Source organism: Pogona vitticeps, chromosome 8 (genome assembly GCF_051106095.1).
Source record: "Pogona vitticeps strain Pit_001003342236 chromosome 8, PviZW2.1, whole genome shotgun sequence".
Classification (NCBI taxonomy): domain Eukaryota; kingdom Metazoa; phylum Chordata; class Lepidosauria; order Squamata; family Agamidae; genus Pogona; species Pogona vitticeps.
Window position 1 is genome coordinate 20,615,773 of NC_135790.1, and position 20,518 is coordinate 20,636,290.

The 20,518-nt window shown below is 43.2% G+C and overlaps 1 protein-coding gene across 1 annotated transcript in view; it reads left to right on the plus strand.

The window, feature by feature from the left end:
- The first annotated feature begins 3,583 nt into the window (after window positions 1-3,583).
- The window catches only part of BARX2 (BARX homeobox 2), a 53,214-nt gene continuing 36,279 nt past the window's right edge, over window positions 3,584-20,518 (plus strand). Inside the window, exon 1 of the mRNA XM_020791716.3 lies at window positions 3,584-3,809. Coding sequence (XP_020647375.3) covers window positions 3,623-3,809 — 187 coding nt within the window. The 5' untranslated portion in view covers window positions 3,584-3,622. The remainder of the gene's footprint in view (window positions 3,810-20,518) is intronic.

Here is a 20,518-nt window from a genome sequence, read left to right on the forward strand (position 1 = left end):
GCAACCTTCATGCCGTTTCCTGGGAGTAAACAGCGTTGGTTCTCGCTTGCAACTAAATGAAGCATAGACTAGAAGTAACAAGTCTGTCTCCCGCTACCCAGAGTTGCTGTGCTCCAACGTGAATAGATCCAGGACGGTTGGCCTAATTTATCTTTTTCAGAGGGGAAAGGATGACATCAAATGAATTAAAGAAACAATGTTTGAGAGCTGCGGAAAACTGATGAGTGACGTGGGAATTTCCTCCGATCTGTTTCTCCCGCAAATAAACTCGAAGGTCGATATAAGTAACGCTTCTCACAAGGTCTCACATGTTTTCACTGGAAGTCTGAATTCGTGTTTTTGCACATTCTTTCTTTCTTTCTTTCTTTCTTTCTTTCTTTCTTTCTTTCTTTCTTTCTTTCTTTCTTTCTTTCTTTCTTTCTTTCTTTCTTTCTTGTTTCCAGCCTCGGAAAGTTTGGGACGATAAAGCTGAATATAGTACAAATACTTCAAAAGCCCTAGATTTCGTCAACAGCCAGCCAGCCCCTTAATAACAGCGTCTAAGATTACAAAGAACGGTCCCGTTAGACTGAGGTGGTCTACTCTGGAGTAAACTTGGCTGAAATCAATGGGCCCGAGTCCCGACATTATGCATTACAGGATCACGATCCTGTAATGCATAAATAGATATAATAGATTTAATATATCTATTGAATAGATATATATATAAATAGATATATTTTTGATGCTGCTTTCAAAGGCTTATTTACATATTCCGTGTAAATATGTCTGTTTGGAGATAAATTTATGTTTTTAGGTATTTATATTTATATATCTCCGTACAGACACATAGGTGGGGTAGAGGTATAGGCTATATATTTGTGCATGGATATGAATGATACAGTAAACGACCACAAAGCATTGTGCCGGCTAAATAAAATGCAGGAGGCGGTTTGCCCGGAAGTTTTGGTTTCGTTTTGATTTTTGAGGTGTCTGGGATGAAAAATGGGAAGATTTGGGTTTTCTGGAAGAATTCTCAGGAACGATGAGTTTATATCAATAAAGTACACAACTAATGATAGGTAAGACTCGGCTGAAAACAAGAGAAGGGGAAAGCATTAACTTCCAGATGTAGGAAGAAATCATCCATCGTGAACTCAAAACGAAGGAATGATGTTGTGTGTGTGTGCAGCAGCTTCGCAACGGTCGCCTTAGTGCATATTTTTGCCTTTTAAGGCGGAAAACGGCGACTCCATTGCTAGAAACCTCTGCGTCTTGAGGGGGCAGCCTCTCCCCCCAAGACTTAGAAAACGGAGTGAGGTGCGAGAGGACGGGACGAACAGAGGAGAAAGTTGGAAAAGTTTTTGTACAGCGATGCCGCACCGACGGGGGAATTTCCTCGGGAGAAACGGATTTCCTCCGGAGAAACAAAGAAAGCTGGAGGCGGGAGCGGAAAAACAACGAGGTGCGCTCCTCGTGTAGCTTCATCGGTCAGGAACGAAGACGAGATAAGGATTTGGAGGCGTTACTTTTTGGGACAACGCCGGCCGGAATCCGCCACCCAGTTATTCTGGAGGTCGGCGTTCCCAAATGTAACGTTTCCAAAACTCTGAAGAATCCGTAGTAAGCAACCTCCTTCTTGCCGACGGGGAACTTCAAGGCGCAAAGGCTTGCTCGCGTAAAATCCTGTTCAGGCAGCGAGATTCGGTTCCAGGTTGGGCATCCCTAGATTGGAAGGTCTTTTAGATCGACTTTCATTTTGAAGCAGGGGAGTTTATTTATTTATTCATTTATGCATTTTGTATACCGCTCATTTGGCCGAGGGCCACGCTGGGCGGTTCACAACAGAAAAGAACAGAATAACGATACACAAAAATCGAACTTTAAAGTACAACAATGGTTCTTCATCATCCCCACAATCCTAAACTTGCCCTCTTTTATCCTGGGCGGGTCAACCCTGCGGGACCTACCAGAAGACACGGAAATCTACACTGAAATAAATCCGTTCCTCTCGGAGGTGGCGCAACATTCTTGTTTTTCCTTGTGGTTTGCGTTGCGCACACTGACACGCGTCTAAAAGGGCGAACTCTAAAGAATAAGAAAAAAAAACACCACAAAGCTGTTAAGTTTAGCACCGCTTGTCCCCAAGCAAAACGTCCTTTTCTCTACACGGTTGGGTGCCTGGATTGTCGTAGAATCTGTACGGGAAAGGCAGTTCCGTAAACTTAAAGGAATTATTTGAACACCGTATGTAGGCACAGCAGACACAGTTCACAGTTGTCAAAGTCGTTTTATACGGGCTCGGACGCGCAAGGCAAGCTTGCAGGCGACACTGGGGGAATTTTTCCGCCAGCGCGCATGGTCCTACTCAGAAGTAAGCCCACGGAGCGCAGGGAGATGAGGAACCTCAGCGCGTGGTTGGCAGTTGGCCGTCTTGGTCGGTGACGGTGGGCGAGAGGAACCGGGCCATCTATATAGGTTTCCTCGAGAGTAAAACACGATTGGCCTCCATGTCACTTACTTCCCTGTAGCCTTAAATTGTACAAGTGCATAACTTCGATTATATCGATCAGGGGAGCAGGGTTTGTTCCCGAGTCTAAACGGAGTGATCTTATTGTTATTATTATTATTTTTGGGAGGCAATACCCTTATTAGGACACATCAAAATGCCACCAAAGTGTGTAAGCTTTCGGGTTCTCCTGAATTCTTCGTCAAGGTAGATGGGGAGGAGGGGCTGACAGAGATGCCCAGCCGCTTAAAGGGGTGAAGTACCGGCCTGTTTAGATTTAGGCATTTAGCTCAGGTACTGCGTTGTCTGAGGGCATCTGTAGGACTTTCCCTCGCTCCTGTCACTCGCTGGGGTTCAGACGTCAGAAAGGAGGGAGAACCGCAGGAGGAGGCGTGGAAGGGAATTAACATTCACCCACCCACCCCCGCTTGCCAACCCGAACCCTCGGCCTTTGGCCCTGCTCCAACTAGAGGAGGGAGGCGATCCACACCCGGGGAGCTTAAAATAGAGAGATGATGAAGATGATGATGGTGGTGGCGGCGGTAATGATGATGATGATGACGCCGCCGCCGACGCCTAATGTCTCCGCCGCGGGGATTCGAACCCGCGCGACGCTGGGGATGAGGCGAGGAGCGCTTGATTGACAGCCGGAGTGTCCTCAAAAAGGGCTCGCCGCGTCGCTTCCCGGCGGCTTAAATAGACGGCGGGCGGAGGTGGGGAGATCCAGAGAGCGATCGCAGCAGGCAGGCAGGCAGGCAGGCGAAGCGAAGGAGCCGGGCAAGCCAGCCAGCCAGCCAGCGGGCGCCGCCGAGGGAGCGGACGGACGGGCCAAGGGAGGGAGGGCTCGCTGGGTCTCCGCGGCTGCCAGTTGCTGACCCACCTCCGGCTGCACCCCCTTTAGCACCGGACCGCTCCTCTCCTCGCCGCCTGGGTGGCTTCCCCCCACCATCCCTCCCGCCCACTCTCCCTCCTTCTCCCCTTCTCCCCTCCCTCCTTGCGTCCTGCCTGCCTGCCTGCCTTGCTTTCCTCCTGGGGCTCAGCCGCTCACTCGCCACCGGGCTTCCCCCCCCCCACCCCCCCCTTCCTTCCTCCTTCCTCCGCCGATCTCCCTCCACCGCCGGCCCCGGCGTCGTCATGCACTGCCAAGCCGAAGTCCGGCTCGCCTCCCCCGGGCAGCTGAAAGCAGCCAGGCGGCGCTACAAGACCTTCATGATCGACGAGATCCTCTCTAAGGAGACGTGCGATTACTTTGAGAAGCTCTCGCTCTACTCCGTCTGCCCGTCGCTCATCGTGAGACCCAAACCTCTCCACTCCTGCACCGGTAAGAAGGCCCCCCCCCCGATGGCATTCCTGGTTTTTCTTTTTCTTTCTTTCTTTCTTTCTTTCTTTCTTTCTTTCTTTCTTTCTTTCTTTCTTTCTTTCTTTCTTTCTTTCTTTCTATCTATCTATCTATCTATCTATCTATCTATCTATCTATCTATCTATCTATCTATCTATCTATCTATCTATCTATCTATCTGTGGAAATTATATATATAATTATGGAAATTATCTATATAGCAGTAGGAGCTGGAAACTGGCAGATATTTGATTTGATAAAAGAAGGGGATGAATAGAAGTAGAAAACAAAAGCCCCCCCCAAAACTTGATCTCTAGATACTTAGATCCGCCCCCCCCAAAAAAAATACTGGATCTTGATTTTTATTGCCTTGTTTAAGCTTTTAAGTATTGTGGGCCAGCTGCAGCCTTCTTTGAGAAGGGCCTTCAGGCAGTCTTCTGGAGGGAGAGATGCGTGGTGGTATTTTATCATACTTTGCTTTATCCGGCCTGCCACTGCAACACAGTTCATCTGCGAACCCAGAATTAATAGTTACATTGAGGGCTGTCCAAGCAAAGACAGCTCCCAGCTGCTCCTTGGTGAGGAACCAGGTCGTTGAGTTGTACCGTCGGTTCGGAGAGCAGGAAAGAAGTTCAACGCCGAGGAAATGCAGATGTGCCGGCTTGGTTAAAGTTGTTCTTTGCTGAATTCCACCGAAGAGGAGAAGAGCGAAATTTGTCCGTCAGTTTTTCCAAATGCAAGAAAGAGAAAGGTGGGATCTCATCGCCGACAAGGACGAAGGGACAATTCTGCCGGAGCTTGGGAATCTTGGCTTTTGGGGTAACAACCCCCAGAATCCCCATGCTGGCGGGCGGATAGGTGTAACAATCCAGAAAATCATGTTGCTAGGTTCTGGTTCCTTTGCCTTAGGGACTGGCAGCCGGAGGCCAAGGAGCAAATCCATTCGCCCGAGAAAGTACCCCGTGCCCCCCCCAACTCTTGCCTGCTTTTGCAAATGAGTTTTGCTGGCAGTGTTCAGTCTGGCAGGGGGTGTTGGTGGAGGTCACTTTCTGCTCAACTGGTTGCTAGAACCAAACCTGACTTCTATAATTTCTGATAAACCCTCCTTCCTGCCCACTCAATGCTAGGCAAATAATTCTTCCCTTTTAAAGTTTCTGTCTCTAAACAGAGAAGCTGTTATTTTCAAGAGTTTCCTCCAAGCAAAGACAGCCGAGAAGAGAGAGAGAGTCCGGTGGCCGTTTTTATTGTCTATACCCATAGTAAAAATATCCTTCCCTCTCTCCATTTATTCTTCTTCTCTTACGGCAGGAATGGACCAGTACAATGATGTTGGGGAAAGTGGTATTTATAGTGGCCCAAACCCAACTTGGGAGGGAAAGAGAAAGTCTTCCGATACTGACAGGCAGGGCTGGTTTTTTTTTATTATTATTTTATCCTCTTGTTTGGATACCCAAGTTAAGAGATTAAAAAGAAAAAATATGGTGTGTGTTTGTGAATCTTCTCTGTGCCTTCTTTATAAGTTTCGGGGAGATGTGAAGTTCTTTATAAGTTTCGGGGAGATGTGAAGTTCATTTATCTCTAATCTCTGTCAGTAATGGCTATTGGGAATCGGTAACGTGAAGAGGGACAGTGGTTCCGGATACCTTTGCAGGAAATAAACGGGCCCAAACTGTGCACGAAAGAAAGAACAAGAGAGTTTTTTTTTTACCTGGCTAGGATCGTCAAGTGTATAAAATACCTGTTAGATGGAAACAGTTGATCAAGTGGGATCACACAGTTTAGTTAAGAGAATCAGATGTCTTTGTTTCCACTTAAACATCCCAGGAGTATCTTCTTACAGTAAGCATTTGTGTGTTGTTGTTTTTTCTGGTCCAGAACATTTATCAGCAGAAACTGGGTCTGACCTCTTCCATACATTTATTGATGTGCAGTTTGCGGCTGGACTGAACTAGTAGAAAAAGGAGAAAGATAGAAGTTATGGTTTGCAAATGGAAGTCCATGTACTGTTTCAATCCAGTTTATGTTCCCGTGGGATCTAATAGTTGAGTAACAGTAGGACTTGTACTGAGTTGTCCTGAGTTCAAATCCTGTTTCATCTTTGACCTCTCTTGGTGACCTTTGGCAAGTCACTCTGGGCTGCTGAGAGCATCAAATAGCGTTGTACCATGGATTCCTTCATCAGGGACCAAGGATATAGGATACCAGAGCAATAAAGGAAAAGTCGCCTCTTTTTCTATGATCTGTCCAAGAAGACTGTATCCCATTTCCTTGTTAGGGAAGGGAAACATCTTATCTGAGATTCCAAAATGTTATTTTGACTTTAAAATGTTGGTTGCAATGTGTACTCTCATTCACAAGACGTTATAAGCCCTGGACATCCCTTGTTTTTAAATTGCATCATTATCTGCAGAAGCAAATTGCAGATTAGGATCACACTGGTCCTTGGCAGCAAAAACTCAGAGTCACATTTGCGATTCACTATTTAGATTTTAGAAAATATGTTCTGGTTACTCAGGGGCCCGAGAACTGGGGGGTGCAGAGAGGAGAATTATTTCTTTTTTTCTTTTTAAATAAAATGCCAGAAATGAGAATTGGCATGGTAATATACAATATGTATCTGTCTTTAAGGCTGTCATTTCTAGGAAGAAATGGTGTTAGTCTGCTCAGCAGAAGAAAGACTAAAAACACCAGGAAATGTATATGGAGGAAAATGTTAATTTTAAGCTGTTTTTAAGCTGTTTTTGCTTAACCTGTGCAGCCAAAGTCAAGCACGCTGAACGTTTTGCTGGTCTCACTCAGAGACCTCTGCAGGTCTCCCGTTTTGCAAATATTTCATGAAGCTGTTGAATTTGGCTGTATTGATTTCCGCAGTTCCCCTAGGGCAAAACACAACTGTTGTACAACATTATGTTTAAGTCAGTGGGGATTAAGCCTTTCCATAGAACTTGAACGAAGTGGCCAAGAGGAAACGCTTTCTGGGATAAAACCAATGGCTTGATTCTCTAACACTCTTGCCATGCGCCACCAAGTCAATTCTGACATACATGTTCAAGGCTTGGCTTTCCCAGTGAGTTGTCGGGAGTGATCAGGGATTCAAACTCAGGTCTCCTGGATTCTTGTGCCATGATCTGTCCACTATACCACCCCATCGCTCTACCAGCTATCATGTTCTAATCACACAACTACAGGAAATCTATAGCAAAACTCCCAAAGCGTCTTTCCTACAAAAGCTTTGTTTCATTTGCTTGAGACAAAAATGGGCACTAGCCTTTAAGTCCCGGGAGTAATTTTCACAACAGTTGAAAGAAGCAATTCAGTTGAATGTTACATCAAGACTGGAGAGTTAGTCACTGAAACGACTGTCCCATCTTCTCTGCCCCACTTTCAGAAAAAAAAAATGAGTAAAATCTCATGTGGCCTCTCCAAAAACACGGATACAAATACAGAGTTCACACCTATAAGTACAGCCTCAGAGGTATCAGTTTTATCCAACCCAAACAGAAACCATTTCTGAAATGGGTTTTGAAATTTTTTTAGGCCCTCTGTTATCTGAGAAAACAATGTGACTGAATTTATGGTATTATCTATAACAACCAATATACATTAACGATGTGTCATCGTCATCATGACTGCTGCTAGAAATATCATTAGTGTGAACAGGGATACATTTGCGATTGCATTATAAATCATATGACATGTCGGTGAGAAATTTACTACAAAAAGAAACAGATAGGAACCCAGTTCAAACGGTTAATTGTTTCTTTTTTTTTCATGATCAACATCGTAAGTATCTGTTTTTGCTTATTTTAAATTCATCTGTGCATGAGTCTAGCTAATTAGGAAGCTGTCTTCTTCATCGTTCTCTAGCGTCTAGACTGCAATCTTAAAGGGAGATACTAAGAAAACGAAATTCTTGCTCATTTCAGAGTTGTCTGTTTCACGCTCAGAAATGTTTGAACTTCTCGTTATCGCGGCTTGCAGATGGTATTGTTAATTAAATTGTTAGAAAATGTGCCCAGAGGCCACATTCCACCACCCCCTTTCAGAGCAATCCATATTTGAAAATTACCTGGCCGCAGTATTATCTTGTCATTTATATTTCCATATCAATTTCCTCTCCACTTGATCTTTTATGTGAGTTGTAAGGAAAGAATTTCCGAGTAAGTAGTTTCTTATTGAAGACCTGCAGGCAAGAGTTTGCCTTCGCTCTCTTTTGCTCGTGTTCTGAATCTTCAGGAGAGCCCTAGAAGGTTTGACTGTAGAATTAAATTCCAGCTGAAGCTGTTATTTACGGATGACCTTTCCCTACAGAAGCCCCAAACTAACGCAACATTTGCTAAGATGTCAATAGGTTTACAGTCTACCAGAGAACCGCTAGTTTCAAACGACTTTTCGTTGTACTTTTCTGGAAGAAAGTCCCATTAAACATAGCTGGACTTTGTTGTTGTTTAGTTGTTAAGTCGTGTCCGACTCTTCGTGACCCCATGGGCCAGAGCACGCCAGGCCCTCCTGTCTTCCATAGAGCGGGACCTACTTCTGAGTAAACAGCAGCTTGCACTGTAATGACAACATTTACTTTTCTACACTATGTGTGTTCACATTGATAATAATAATTTTGAAAAAAAAGCAGTAAGGTCTGTCACTGTTTGACCGTGTTTGTCCCAAGTAGAGTAGCCCCACTGAATCAATGGGATTTGTGAAGTCATCATGTATGTAAATACTGTTGATTAAATTGGACTAACAATTGCCCGTCTGAACCACTTTTTCTGAACCATGAATGTTCTTTATATGCAATATAGGAAAATAGATGTACAAATTCACATCTACATCTGTCAGACAGACAAAATTACAGCCTTTATGACATTCCTTTTCTGTTTATGATGTGGGGGGAGGTAATAATTTTCATATTTTTAATGAGTTATGCTAGCCATAAGATTTTGGTTAATAGAATGATATTGATCGTCATCATCATTATCCTGTTCATAGGAAGTGTGGGAATATGGCTACGGGCTACTCGCTTTAGTTTTGCAATTTGTGGATGTCATAAAAGGAGATGATTCAAAGGCAAGTCATGGATGATGCCTTTCTAAATCATTACCTGAATTATTAGTAGTTCCATTAGTTTGAGTTGTTCCATGCAAAAAGTTGCACTGGTAGAATTGGTATAATCTTCTTCTTCTTCCTCTTCCATCACCAAAAGTGGGACATCATGACAGCCATACTAACCTTGGATGTTGTAGGTCTAAACAATGATGTTCTGTTGCATAAGTCCGTAAATGTATTTAGCTAATAAACATCTATTCTTCCTGCATATCTTGCCCTGGTTATTTTTCCCCTTAACCATCAGTTGTGATAATATTTAGTTTTTTTCCACTTGTTACCTGATTGAAGTTCCTGCTTTTTATAGGTTTTATGATTTCTCAGTTGCTGTTCATTTGCTTCGGAAAGTCTCCACTGGTCATGCCTTTGATCCCAGAAATTCCTTCAATAAAGCAGCACATCAAATACTTCTATCTTTTTTTTAGAAAAAAATAGTAGCCGTAGTTGCGATTGAGAATGCACGCACAGTGTGATACAATGTGCATTCTTAATGCCAATACTGATTTTTTTGTTGTTGCATTTTCCTTAACAAAGCTTGTTTATTCACCACTGTAATATAGTTATTTCATTGGGGTTGACTAAAATATGAAGAACTAAGAAAGTGTTGCCACTTGGATTCCTTAAAAAAAAAAACACATAAGAAAGGCCAACCAACCCATAGTATTATTATTACTAGGTGTCATTATTATTTTGATGGCAACAGTAATTAGTATAATTGAAATCCTTTGCTTAACGGGACGACAAAGATACCAAATTCCTTTCAGAGAAAGGATGAGTTATCAACAGTTCCTCCAAATAAATAAATAAATAAATAAATAAATAAATAAATAAATAAATAAATAAATAAATAGTTTTTTTTTAAAAAAAAAACCTATCAAAATTTTAATGAGTGTGGCACAAAACGTCCTGAACCATCTGTTTCAAATCTAGCAGGTACAGCCTCTTTTTAAAAGGATAAACTGTGTCCAGAACATTAAGCTGCTTCTGGCACATGAGGGGAAAAGTTAGAGTCGTTTATTATTTCCAATCAACAGGAGGCGTGAGATTTTGCTTTCTGAACTGGGATTGTAGCCCAAGTTCAACAAATTGGTTTCTGCCTGTATGTGAGTCAGCCTAAGTAGAAAAGAAAATCTGGGGAAAGGAACCGACAGAGGAGACACCTCTAGTGAAGGGATTTATGTCATCAAAGGCAAGCCGGTATAATTAGACTCAAGGGCAAGGAAAGAAAATGACTTAGCGAGAGTTTCACATAAAAGTGGGATTCAAGGAAAGAGAAAGACCTCGGTTTTCAGGGTGCCCTGATTACAAAACTGCACTATCGTGAATTAGACATTTCCTGTGACTCAACAGTTAAGTTATTAAAGTTTGATTTGCAAGGCTGTGCCAGAGAAAGCCTTCTTCCCATGATCAAGGAAATGAAACTGAGATACATAAATATAAGTGAAATTAATACGGCACTTTGTAACTAGAGCCGGCTGGCTGATTTAAACACGGCTCCCTTTCAGTGCCTCCAAATATCGTAAAGTTTCCAAAAGTGGAATAAGAAAGAAGACAGTCCATAACAGTGGTGCAACGCCAAACCACGGTGGGAAAATATTTTTAAAAATTAAGGATATTTATATTGCAGCGTGCCCCCCCCCCCGTTTTCCTAATTTAATCTACTTACTTTTCATGTCTCTGAAGAGGGCAGCGTGAAGGAAGACGGCACCATGTAACTCTGTCCCCGGCGTGACCGTCCTTAATTGAAACTGTGTAAAGTTTGCCCAAAGTCTGCTTCTAGAATGCTTGGAATAATAATCTTCATAATTAATCACTTCATCTTCACAGCTGTGCAGCTGGACTGATCTTTCTCATGTCGAGAGTCAAATCTCTTAGTATTTGTGTTGGCCGGAGTGGCAACTATCTCTGTTTCCTCTTGGAGCCCCTCATTTGAGAGGGTCAAAGATGCCTTTCCAATATTCTTGGAGATCCAACTGTGAATGGAATGAGATAAGATGTCTGCAGACTTATGCCTAAGCGGCAGTGCAATCTAACATAACCCCTTTATGAAAGGGCAGAAAGCTTAGACACATTCGGGCATCTCGGATGGCCCCGTCTCACAACCGTCTCAGATCTTGCAAGGGTCTGCCACAAATCCATAAGCTTGCTGGCTTTTCTTTTTCAACAGCAGCGCCGTGACCTTGACTCATCTTCACACAATTGGCTTTCTAGAGGACAGTGTAGCAAAAGAGAAAACAGACACAAATTATAAAATGTGAAAATATGCCTCCATCTGATAGCAGAGGGAAAGGTGGGAAAGATTCAGCATAGGAGGGCTGGATCTATTCTGTTCGATCCAGTTGTCTTAGAAGTGCTTTTAAAATGAAAATTAAAATGACATTTTATATTATGCTATAGTCTTCCTCCTCCTTTTCCACCTTACTCTCCCACTGGAGGTTGACATTATCATGGATGGTCTGCTTTGGATCTGGCAGCCTGCAATGATGATTCTGATTGGTGTAGCATGTAGTGTGCTGAATACCAGCAGTCTTGGATGGATGGATGGATGGATGGATGGATGGATGGATGGATGGATGGATGGATGGATGTTATAAGTCAATATGGATTTTATTATCTTTTTTTGAGGGGGCAAAGGTCGTGTTTGGACAATTCTCTTTGTTGTATTTCATGATGTTTGAATTTGAATTTATCATAGTGGCCTCCCCAAATGTTCTAGCTAAGTATTGAGAAGGCCTGGCCACTCATCGACAGAAACAAACAACCCACCCAAAACAAACAAACAAACAAAAAATCCAAAAGAAAACCTTGACCAGAGCATTAGGAAATGTGGACGTTAAAGAGCGGATATGGTTCAAGACAAAAATGAACTCATTTTGGGTTAAATGTCAGAATGTATATTATAAAACGGATTTGTTTTTGTGACCATCCCTAGTAATTCTATGGTGGTGATCATGGCGAAGATGTTTAGGACAATTATTGTATAACTTTTGCTAGTCCACAAAAAGCAAAGATTGTAATAGTTGAATCTTAAATCTTTTCTAAATCTTGAGGAGGAACCTCCCTGAGGAAGACTTAGATGAAACTTTTAAAATTTTGTACTCTCCAACGAAATTTTGTACTCTCCAACGAATCTGATTTCTGAAGAGTGCAGTCCTATACTTGTGTACTCAGAAATACTCAGAGACAAGTCTTGAGTGGGCCATGATATCAAGAAAGTCTGCAAAGACATGGCTTCCCTGTAGAGACATGTAATTATCTTCCGCCCACCCCTGCTTATCGGTTAAAACAAACAGTCAGGATGTGTGAGTCATGTGATCATGGCTATGACCAGCTGCAATTGAGTATCTGAAACCATCCTGCAAAATGTGTCCTTTATTTCCCTCTGAAATCTAACTTTGGGGGCAAACGGCAGCAAAATCATTGTCGGCTTCATTACCCTTTGCATGAGTTTCTTTGCGCCATCTGGTAATGGAACCATTTGTCCCATCTCCCAGGACTTCTCTTTTATCTGTTCTTTTGTAAGAAGCAGTATTTGCTGCGGAATGTACAGCTGTTGATCGCTCAACATTAAAAGCAACGAGATGCTTCTGCGGGGATAGAATGGATAACATCCATATGCCATTAGCAAGATCCGACTGTTTCCACCGATGGCATAGCATCTGCTCCTTACAGTGTAGATCATACCTGCAAGGAAGGAAGATGATTAACTGGGCTATACTGAGAATACTTCCAAGATTCCTGTTTGGGTGGTACTAGTGGGAGACAGAAATATTAGTGGAGATGGGTGGGGGAAAATCTTCGTCTCTGTATCTCAGCAGGTTAGGAGGGGAGGTTTAAAGCTCAACACTCTGATAAGCTTTAAGGAAGGTGACCACCCAGATCTGGCTCTACCATTAGGTAGAGTGAGGTGGCGTCCTCAAGCACTAGAGTTCTTGCACCATGAAAGGGCAGCAAACTGTTTGGCTATTTTCTTTCTTCTTACTCCATTTTTTTTCTGCCAGGGAATGGGTGCTCAAGGAACAAGCAGGTGACTGGTACAGATAAACTGCTTATTACATCAGAGATAAATTCGCCAGAATCTATACAGTTGAACAAGAAGGCTTAACTGTGTACCCCTTGCCAGCTGCAAATCGCTTTGTAGTCCTTAATTTGGGTTCAAAAGCGAATCTTTGTGAAATGACAGCATTTTACAAGAATCGCAACACCACTCCCTTTTGTGTACCAGTATTTCTCGATTCAGCCTCTTTGGATTCCTGAAACATTAAAATGGAGTGTTTTTAAGTAGATGGAATTAAGGCTTGCTTCTAAATATTGTAGCCACCTGAGCCTATGTGTTTTCATCAGGTTCAGTCTTGTACTCAGGAAGCTCTATTTATGCATCCATATTTAAGAGATACCACAACATTATAGCCACTTAGAAAGACACTACAAGTCCTTCAAAAACCAGTCAGAAATCTGAACTGAATTTGCTCTGCCTTAAAAATTAAAACGTACATGCGTTATGGAGATATTCTTTCGTTCGTTCGTTTAGTCGTTTAGTCGTGTCCGACTCTTCGTGACCCCATGGACCAGAGCACGCCAGGCCCGCCTATCTTCCACTGCCTCCTGTAGTTGTGTCAAATTCATGTTGGTTGCTTCGCAGACACTGTCCAGCCATCTCATCGTCGGTCGTCCCCTTCTCCTCTTGCCGTCACACTTTCCTAACATCAGGTTTTTTTCCCAAGGAGTCTTTTCTTCTCATGAGATGGCCAAAGTACTGAAGATATTCTTTAGCTTAGTTCAAGATTGGCACCCTGCTTTCTTTCCTCTGAAACAGTCATAGTGGTTTATAGAAAGGGTGTAAGGAATTGTCTTAGTGTTTCTTCTTGACAAAAAAAGAGGTTGTCTTGAAACTTTGAGACACCCTACCAGAAAAACAAATCCAGCTGCTATAATTAATCTAGACAACAGATAGGGCTAGCGTTATTGTGGGTATGTAGCAGTAAGGAGAGGTTAAGAGGGAAGCTCTAACACAAGCCAAGGTATTTCTAGCAGAGGTAAAGTTTGATAAATTGTATGAAAGACTATATTAGCTAAGAGAATTTGTAAATACATTAGACCTTCCAGACAGCAGATGCTGCTGCTTTTGCATCTGAAGTTTGATTTTTTAAAATTTTGCTCATTTCTTTGTTTTGTAAAGATGGCACTCAAAGTGGACATTGGAAACATGCAAATGTTGCTGCTTTCCATTGTCACTAGTACTCAAAGCGCTAGTTTCATTTCACCTTGTGGCAGAGCTTCCAAATTACGCTTTTCATTATCTTTGAAATGGGATCGGGAAGAAATTGTCTCCTAGCCTAATGGAGTTAGAAACGGTGTCCCTCTGAGGCAGCAATTTGGACTCCTCCATTGAATGAATGCCGTTGTCTCCAAAACTGCAGAACTCTAAAAGACGTGATTAGGTTGTAAAAGAAAAGGACGAGTGTTGATGGGTCTCTGTCTCAATCAGCCTTGTCAGAACCAGTGGAAAACAAGGGTAGGAAGCAGATTTATGACTCATTATAAAACAGGCCAGTTGTTTCATCGGTGACCCTGTTGCAAGCTCAACATGGAATTCCATGCGGACAAGGTCGGAGGAGTCCCAGCGTGGCCCTAGTGCTCTTTTAAATTTGATCCGGGATGCTCTTCAGAACTCCGACGTGGAAGCCATTTCTGCTGGGAAACGTTTAGCTGGACTCCTTTCCCATTTTAATTGAACGGATACTGTTACGGCATTCCTGGGGGATGGTGTGGAGCTGTGGGAACAGGAGAGAGGAATGGCTACAGTCTGTGTATATCAAAGGGCGGTGGAGTAGGAGATAGTCTTCCACCCAAAGCTTATTATCTGAAACATAACAGCTGTATTAATCCAGTTAAATAAAGAAAACACAATATAGTGGATAATATCTTTTATCACGCACATTTACACCTGAGACCAGCGAGATCTTTTCCTGTCAGTCATGGGTCCAACGGGAATGGTTGGCTGGCTACCAGCAAAGTTCCCCCTGTACGTTTCATTAAGTTTATTTTGACTGACACAAACATCTAGAAGGGTGATTTAATTTTTCTTTAACTCTGGATTACACTTTTGGTTTATGTGATCCCCTGATGTCGTTGGGACACAAAAAACCCAGCACGTCGGAGCATTCAGATATGAATTTCAGCTCATTCCTGCTTCCTTTCTGTACCGGCCACTATCTATCACAGAATGCAAAACAGACTAATCAAAAATAATTACGTATCATGATCGCTAGAGATCATGTTGATGGACGTGAAGTAGGCCAAGCAGAATTAATTATCATTGATAACAGTTAATAAGAGGGAACATATATTACACAAGAGGTAGTTCATGCCAAGATATGAACTGCTAGCTTTAGTAACTGTGTTTGGCAAGTTTGTTAACCCAAAGTCACTCCTTCTTTGAAGAATTTCACTCTCTAACAGCTGGGGAAGGAGTTTCGTTTCAAAGTAAGATACAAATAGGGGATCCTGTTACAGAAGCATGGACGTATATCAATTTTCTTTGTTCTTTAAAATTGGGTTTGTTTCTAGTTAAGTTGCTTGGAAGGCGGATTTGGCTAAAAGATGGCTTTTAAAATGCAAACAAATCACAATAACTGTTATGCTTTCAATTTATAGTTGGCAAAAGTGATTTTTTAAAATACAAAGGCAGATAAGATGACATGAACAATGTAACCCAGGGAGAAATGTTGTGGTCTGTGTTCACAAGCTAGCAAAGCCAGGCTGTTTGGGTTGAAGCTAACACACCATGAAATTGAGTACAGTTTTTTCCCCAAAGTAAACCTTGCTGTGCAGTAGAATTTATTGTTGCCTGAATGTGTGTAGGAGTCAGCTCTAGAAGGGCAATGCTAACTGCTTTGGCAAACAGGAGGCTGCCACTAAATAATGGAGTCCTCTAAAGCTCCAGTGTTACTTTTTGGGAATATAATTTTTCTCCACCTCTGTTGTTTCTCATTGCCCTCCTAACTTGCAGTGACATTTAAGTTCTAAAATCGTATCTTTGAAAATTCTCCTGTCTCTCTGATCTGCTTCGTTCAGTGTCACTCGGAGGGGGTGGAAACTTGCAGTCTGATCACAACACAGTGCACAGAAGATATCTGAGCATTAAGGGGAGAAAGGATGAAAATGAAGAGTTGAGGGAGAGATGAAGCCCTTGGACATTTTACAGGTAGCCCTTTCCGTACAGGCACACAGGATTTGTACCTTGTTGGAGATCAAATTAAAGCAGGCATTGAGTATGATTTGCCTGGACTTTTTTACATGCATTAAAAAAAAACATGCAAGAAGTCTTCCAGCAGGCTGCAAATTTTGTGAAGACTCCAGAATCTGGACATTTTTTAAAAACAGGTATAAATTGCAATGGAAATCTGAAGAAAATCTTAGGGAAGATCAGATTACAGAATTAAAACTTCAAGAAGGGACACTTCCTTTGCCAGGCACCCGGGTCAGGATGTATACCCTATCCTTTAAGTAAGGCACGAGGATTCATTGTGGGTGCATTCTACTTGGTAGGATTTATGATTGCTATTATATTAGCTCAGTGAATTCGAAATCTGGCTGTAGAGTCAGAGATTCAATTCATTACCATGTTTCCTGGGAGAAGAGCTACCCTAGGTAGCCTTGGGCAAGCTGCACGCTCCCAAGTTGCCCCCAGAGGAAGGGAGTGGTAAACCACTTCTCAGTATCCCCTACCTGGAAAACCCATAAGTCTCAGAATTGGTCACTGCAAGTCAGAATTAACTTAGTGGTACACAATGGTGGTGGCGCTGCGGGCTAAACCGCAGAAGCCTCTGTGCTGCAGGGTCAGAAGACCAGCAGTCGTAAGATCGAATCCACGTGACGGAGTGAGCTCCCATCACTTTGTCCCAGCTCCTCGCCAACCTAGCCGTTCGAAAGCATGTAAATGTGAGTAGATAAATAGGTACCACCTCGGTGGGAAGGTAAAACGGCGTTCCCTAGTCACGCTGGCCACGTGACAATGGAAACTGTCTTCGGACAAGCGCTGGCTCTACGGCTTGAAAAGCGGGATGAGCACCGTGCCCTAGAGTTGGACACGACTTGACTAAATGTCAAGGGGAACCTTTACCTTTACACAACGATTATTATTTATTAAAGGTAAACAGTTTTTATATATTCAAATTAATTTTGCTACAAAATACTGCTAATATTGCTTAGTTTTCACATGATCTTTTCCAGTAACTGCAATGAACAGTCTCTCATGTTGCTGCCGGTATTACAACCTGCCCCCGCTTCTGCTTGAGTCCAGGGTTTTCGGGTGGCTAAATTTAGCACCGTAATAATCACCTCTATTCAAGTCCTTGAATAGAAGAAACCCATAGTTCCTTCAATGGACACGTTGTTGTGTTACTTTTCTTCCTAGTCATTGTCCTGCCCTTCCTCCTCCACCTTTATCAGGGTTTAGAATCGGCTTTGAATGTTCGATGTTGCTGCTAATCCAATTGTGCACATGTCCGCCTCTTTGCCAGTCCTCACAAAGGCAGAGATCTCCTCAGGGATGATGATTAGAGGGCTCCTGTACAAAAGGAACTAGAGGAGAACCCGTGTGTTCTAGCTGCGGCCGAGCGTGATTAAGCCTTGTGTGGGAGCGGAATGACAGTTGCTTCGCTGGTAATTGTGCAAAATCCAAGCGTCGTTGCGGAGTGTGGTTAAACTTCTTCCTTAAAGCAAACAAATAAAACAGTGGTACAATTATGGCAAAGACGATAGGGCACGGATGAGTCATTTGCAACTTTGTACAAAGGGTGACAATAGCCCTTTGTTGGAGAAAAGTTTCAAATATATATATGCTATATATGAGTCCAGCTGAGGATTGGTTCCAAGATCCAGCCCCCTTTTCAAGGCAGGAATCCAAATCAAAGCAAGTCGGAAAGAGGGTCGTCCAGTTTTCTCTTGAACGCCGCCGGAGCTGGAGTTCTCACCAACAGTGGAGGCATTCAAATAACATCCCTACAGGGATACCTGCCTACCCCAACCATACAGCCAGTGGCAAAGCACGGGGGGGGGGAGGCAAAGGGGTGGTTGCCCTAGGCACAAAATTCTTAGGGGGGCACATGGGCCACCTAGTTTGGCACACTTCCGTAGCTGCTTCTTGGGTTCCTCTTTTCCAAGTGTTAGCTGCCAGGGGTACAAGCCTGCCGTTGCCACCGCCAGCACGGACCTTGAGCATCTCTGTGGCCACTTCATGGCACCAGCCCAGGGGCTTCTCCTGCCCTGCTCCCCATCCCAACGACACATGGTGTCACAGAGCTGGCACGTGACCTGCACCCTGCAATACTTGCCCTGCTATAAGGCCAATGATAGACCCTGCAACCCAAAAAATGGATGTGGAGCCCCTGATAATATTGATATTGGTAGCCGTAATGACAATGATATTATTTCCCCTGGGGTTCAGGATTCAGGAATGGGTGCACGTGGTCCCTGGACTTCAGGAGATTGCTTAACCCAATCTAAATGTTTATGTTATCAGTCTGTAACACATTACAGCAGGACCCCTGTGTCCACGAGATCAGTACCCACAGTTTCACTTATCCACAGTCTGAAAATAGTAAAAAAGATTAAAAGAGAGAAAAAATCCAGAAAGATCTGATTTCACATGTATTACCAGATCAGGTCACTGGATGGAGGCAGAGACCATTCTATTGAAAAATACATAACATGATCTCTGGTGCCTCTTGTGGCCCATTCTGGTAATGCATGTGAAAATATTTTGTTTCTTGTGTCCCCCCCCCCCTTACCATGATATATATGGTAAAAGTGTTCACTATTATTCAGTTTTCAGTATCCATTGGGAGGGGGGGAACCAATCCTCAGCAGATTTCGGGGTCCTACTGTACTTTCCATGGGGTACTTTTTTTAGTACTGTATTCATATACGTAATACTTGTAAATTATTTGAGTGCATCGAGGCATGAGTGTCCCTCTGGTTACCTTGGCAGTCCCTCTTCTCACTGCCAGCAAGAAGGCACAATTTATAAGAACTGAAAATATTGGGTAAGCATGCCCCTCTCGCATTCTGTTTTAGGACTGGTGTGTTCTATGGGTCTAAAAAAAGGAATGAAAAAGTTTGCATAAGGCTACCTGAAATTAAAGCCTTGTAATTGCCTTGCATAACTTTTGTTCTACCACTTGTGTCTGTGCATCCTGAGATCTGAATTATTGTATAAACTAGCATCAGAATAGAAACCACTTATCCAGCTGGTGATCAGCATGATTTATGTGTCTGGAAAGCATTACAGGAATTTGACACACGGCTGCACAGTGACACTGGGTCCCAAATGCCTCATGTCCCCTTTCGAGGCTCAAAAAGCCTACGAAAATGAGAGGCATCTTTCCTGCAATTTATGGGAAGGGTTCTACATCTTTGCCTTCCCTTAGTTAAGTGTGAGTCATGGAAGCCTCCCAGATTATTCGAGTCGGAGATCCAGAGATAACTCTGATTTCTATGTTGGGCAAGATGATATTTTAATGTGAAGCTGTCATATAATGGGTGAGACCCATTCATCCACCACCCCGGTGACATCTTTTCTGATACACAGCAGCTTTTCAGAATCATAGAGAGATGTTGACTCTTTTACTAGTTATTTCATCCTTTCAATATGACATGCTGAGGATTACACTTGAGAACCTCTGAATGCAAAGCACATGCTCTAAAACTGGGCTGTGTCTTTTTTTTTTCCACAGCGGTATGTTCCTCTGACCCTTGACTTTACTCAAGTAAAGATGCAGCAGTAGAGTCTCCAGACTGAGCAGCCACCAATAGACGTTGCCCCGTGTCCACTGCTTGAGAGCTTAGCAGGCTGTAACCTTCACAAACTCTTCTGCTATTTTAGGCCTAAAATTGGCTTTAAGGCATGAAACAACCTTTAAATTAATAGCTGTACCACCTGGAGGCTTCTGAGGCTGGGATACGTCCACACTTTGTTATGAATCTAGAAATCAATCTCCAGTGGACCCAAAAAGAAGCTACTGAGTCCATGCTTCTATAGATGTTGCTATGTGGCTGAGGCCAAAACACTGCTCTGTCAAGGCGAGAAGAATGTGCAGCTAAAATAATGTGTTTAAGAGGTTCATGGGAGACATTCTCCAACAGTGGTGTACTATGGTGTGGCAGGAGGCAGTCCCATATTACCCCTGCAGCATTCATAGGTCCATGCTGTTGCCATTCCAGCTATTGCTGGAATCCTGTTGCCATAACTTACACCACATAAGGCTGATACTCGCATAACCAGTGGCAATTTTTCAGACATTAAACATTTCTGTTTTCTCTCTCAAATCTCCTGAGGCTCCCATGTAATACATTTAGAGATGGGTACAAACTGCCAGTTATGTAGTCTGTGCCAGTTCATCTCTTGGCTGAACAGGTATTCAGTGCTCCAAAGCCTGCCTCCTCCAGCAGGCGGCCCATGCAGAGGTAGCACCAGAGGAGGCAGGGCAGGGAAGTCAGGCCGCTGCTCATGAGTGGGCAGCAGCCGGGAGAGGCGCGGCTTTGAATATCTTTTCAGTCAATAAGCCCAACCAGCGGTTTGTGTTCATC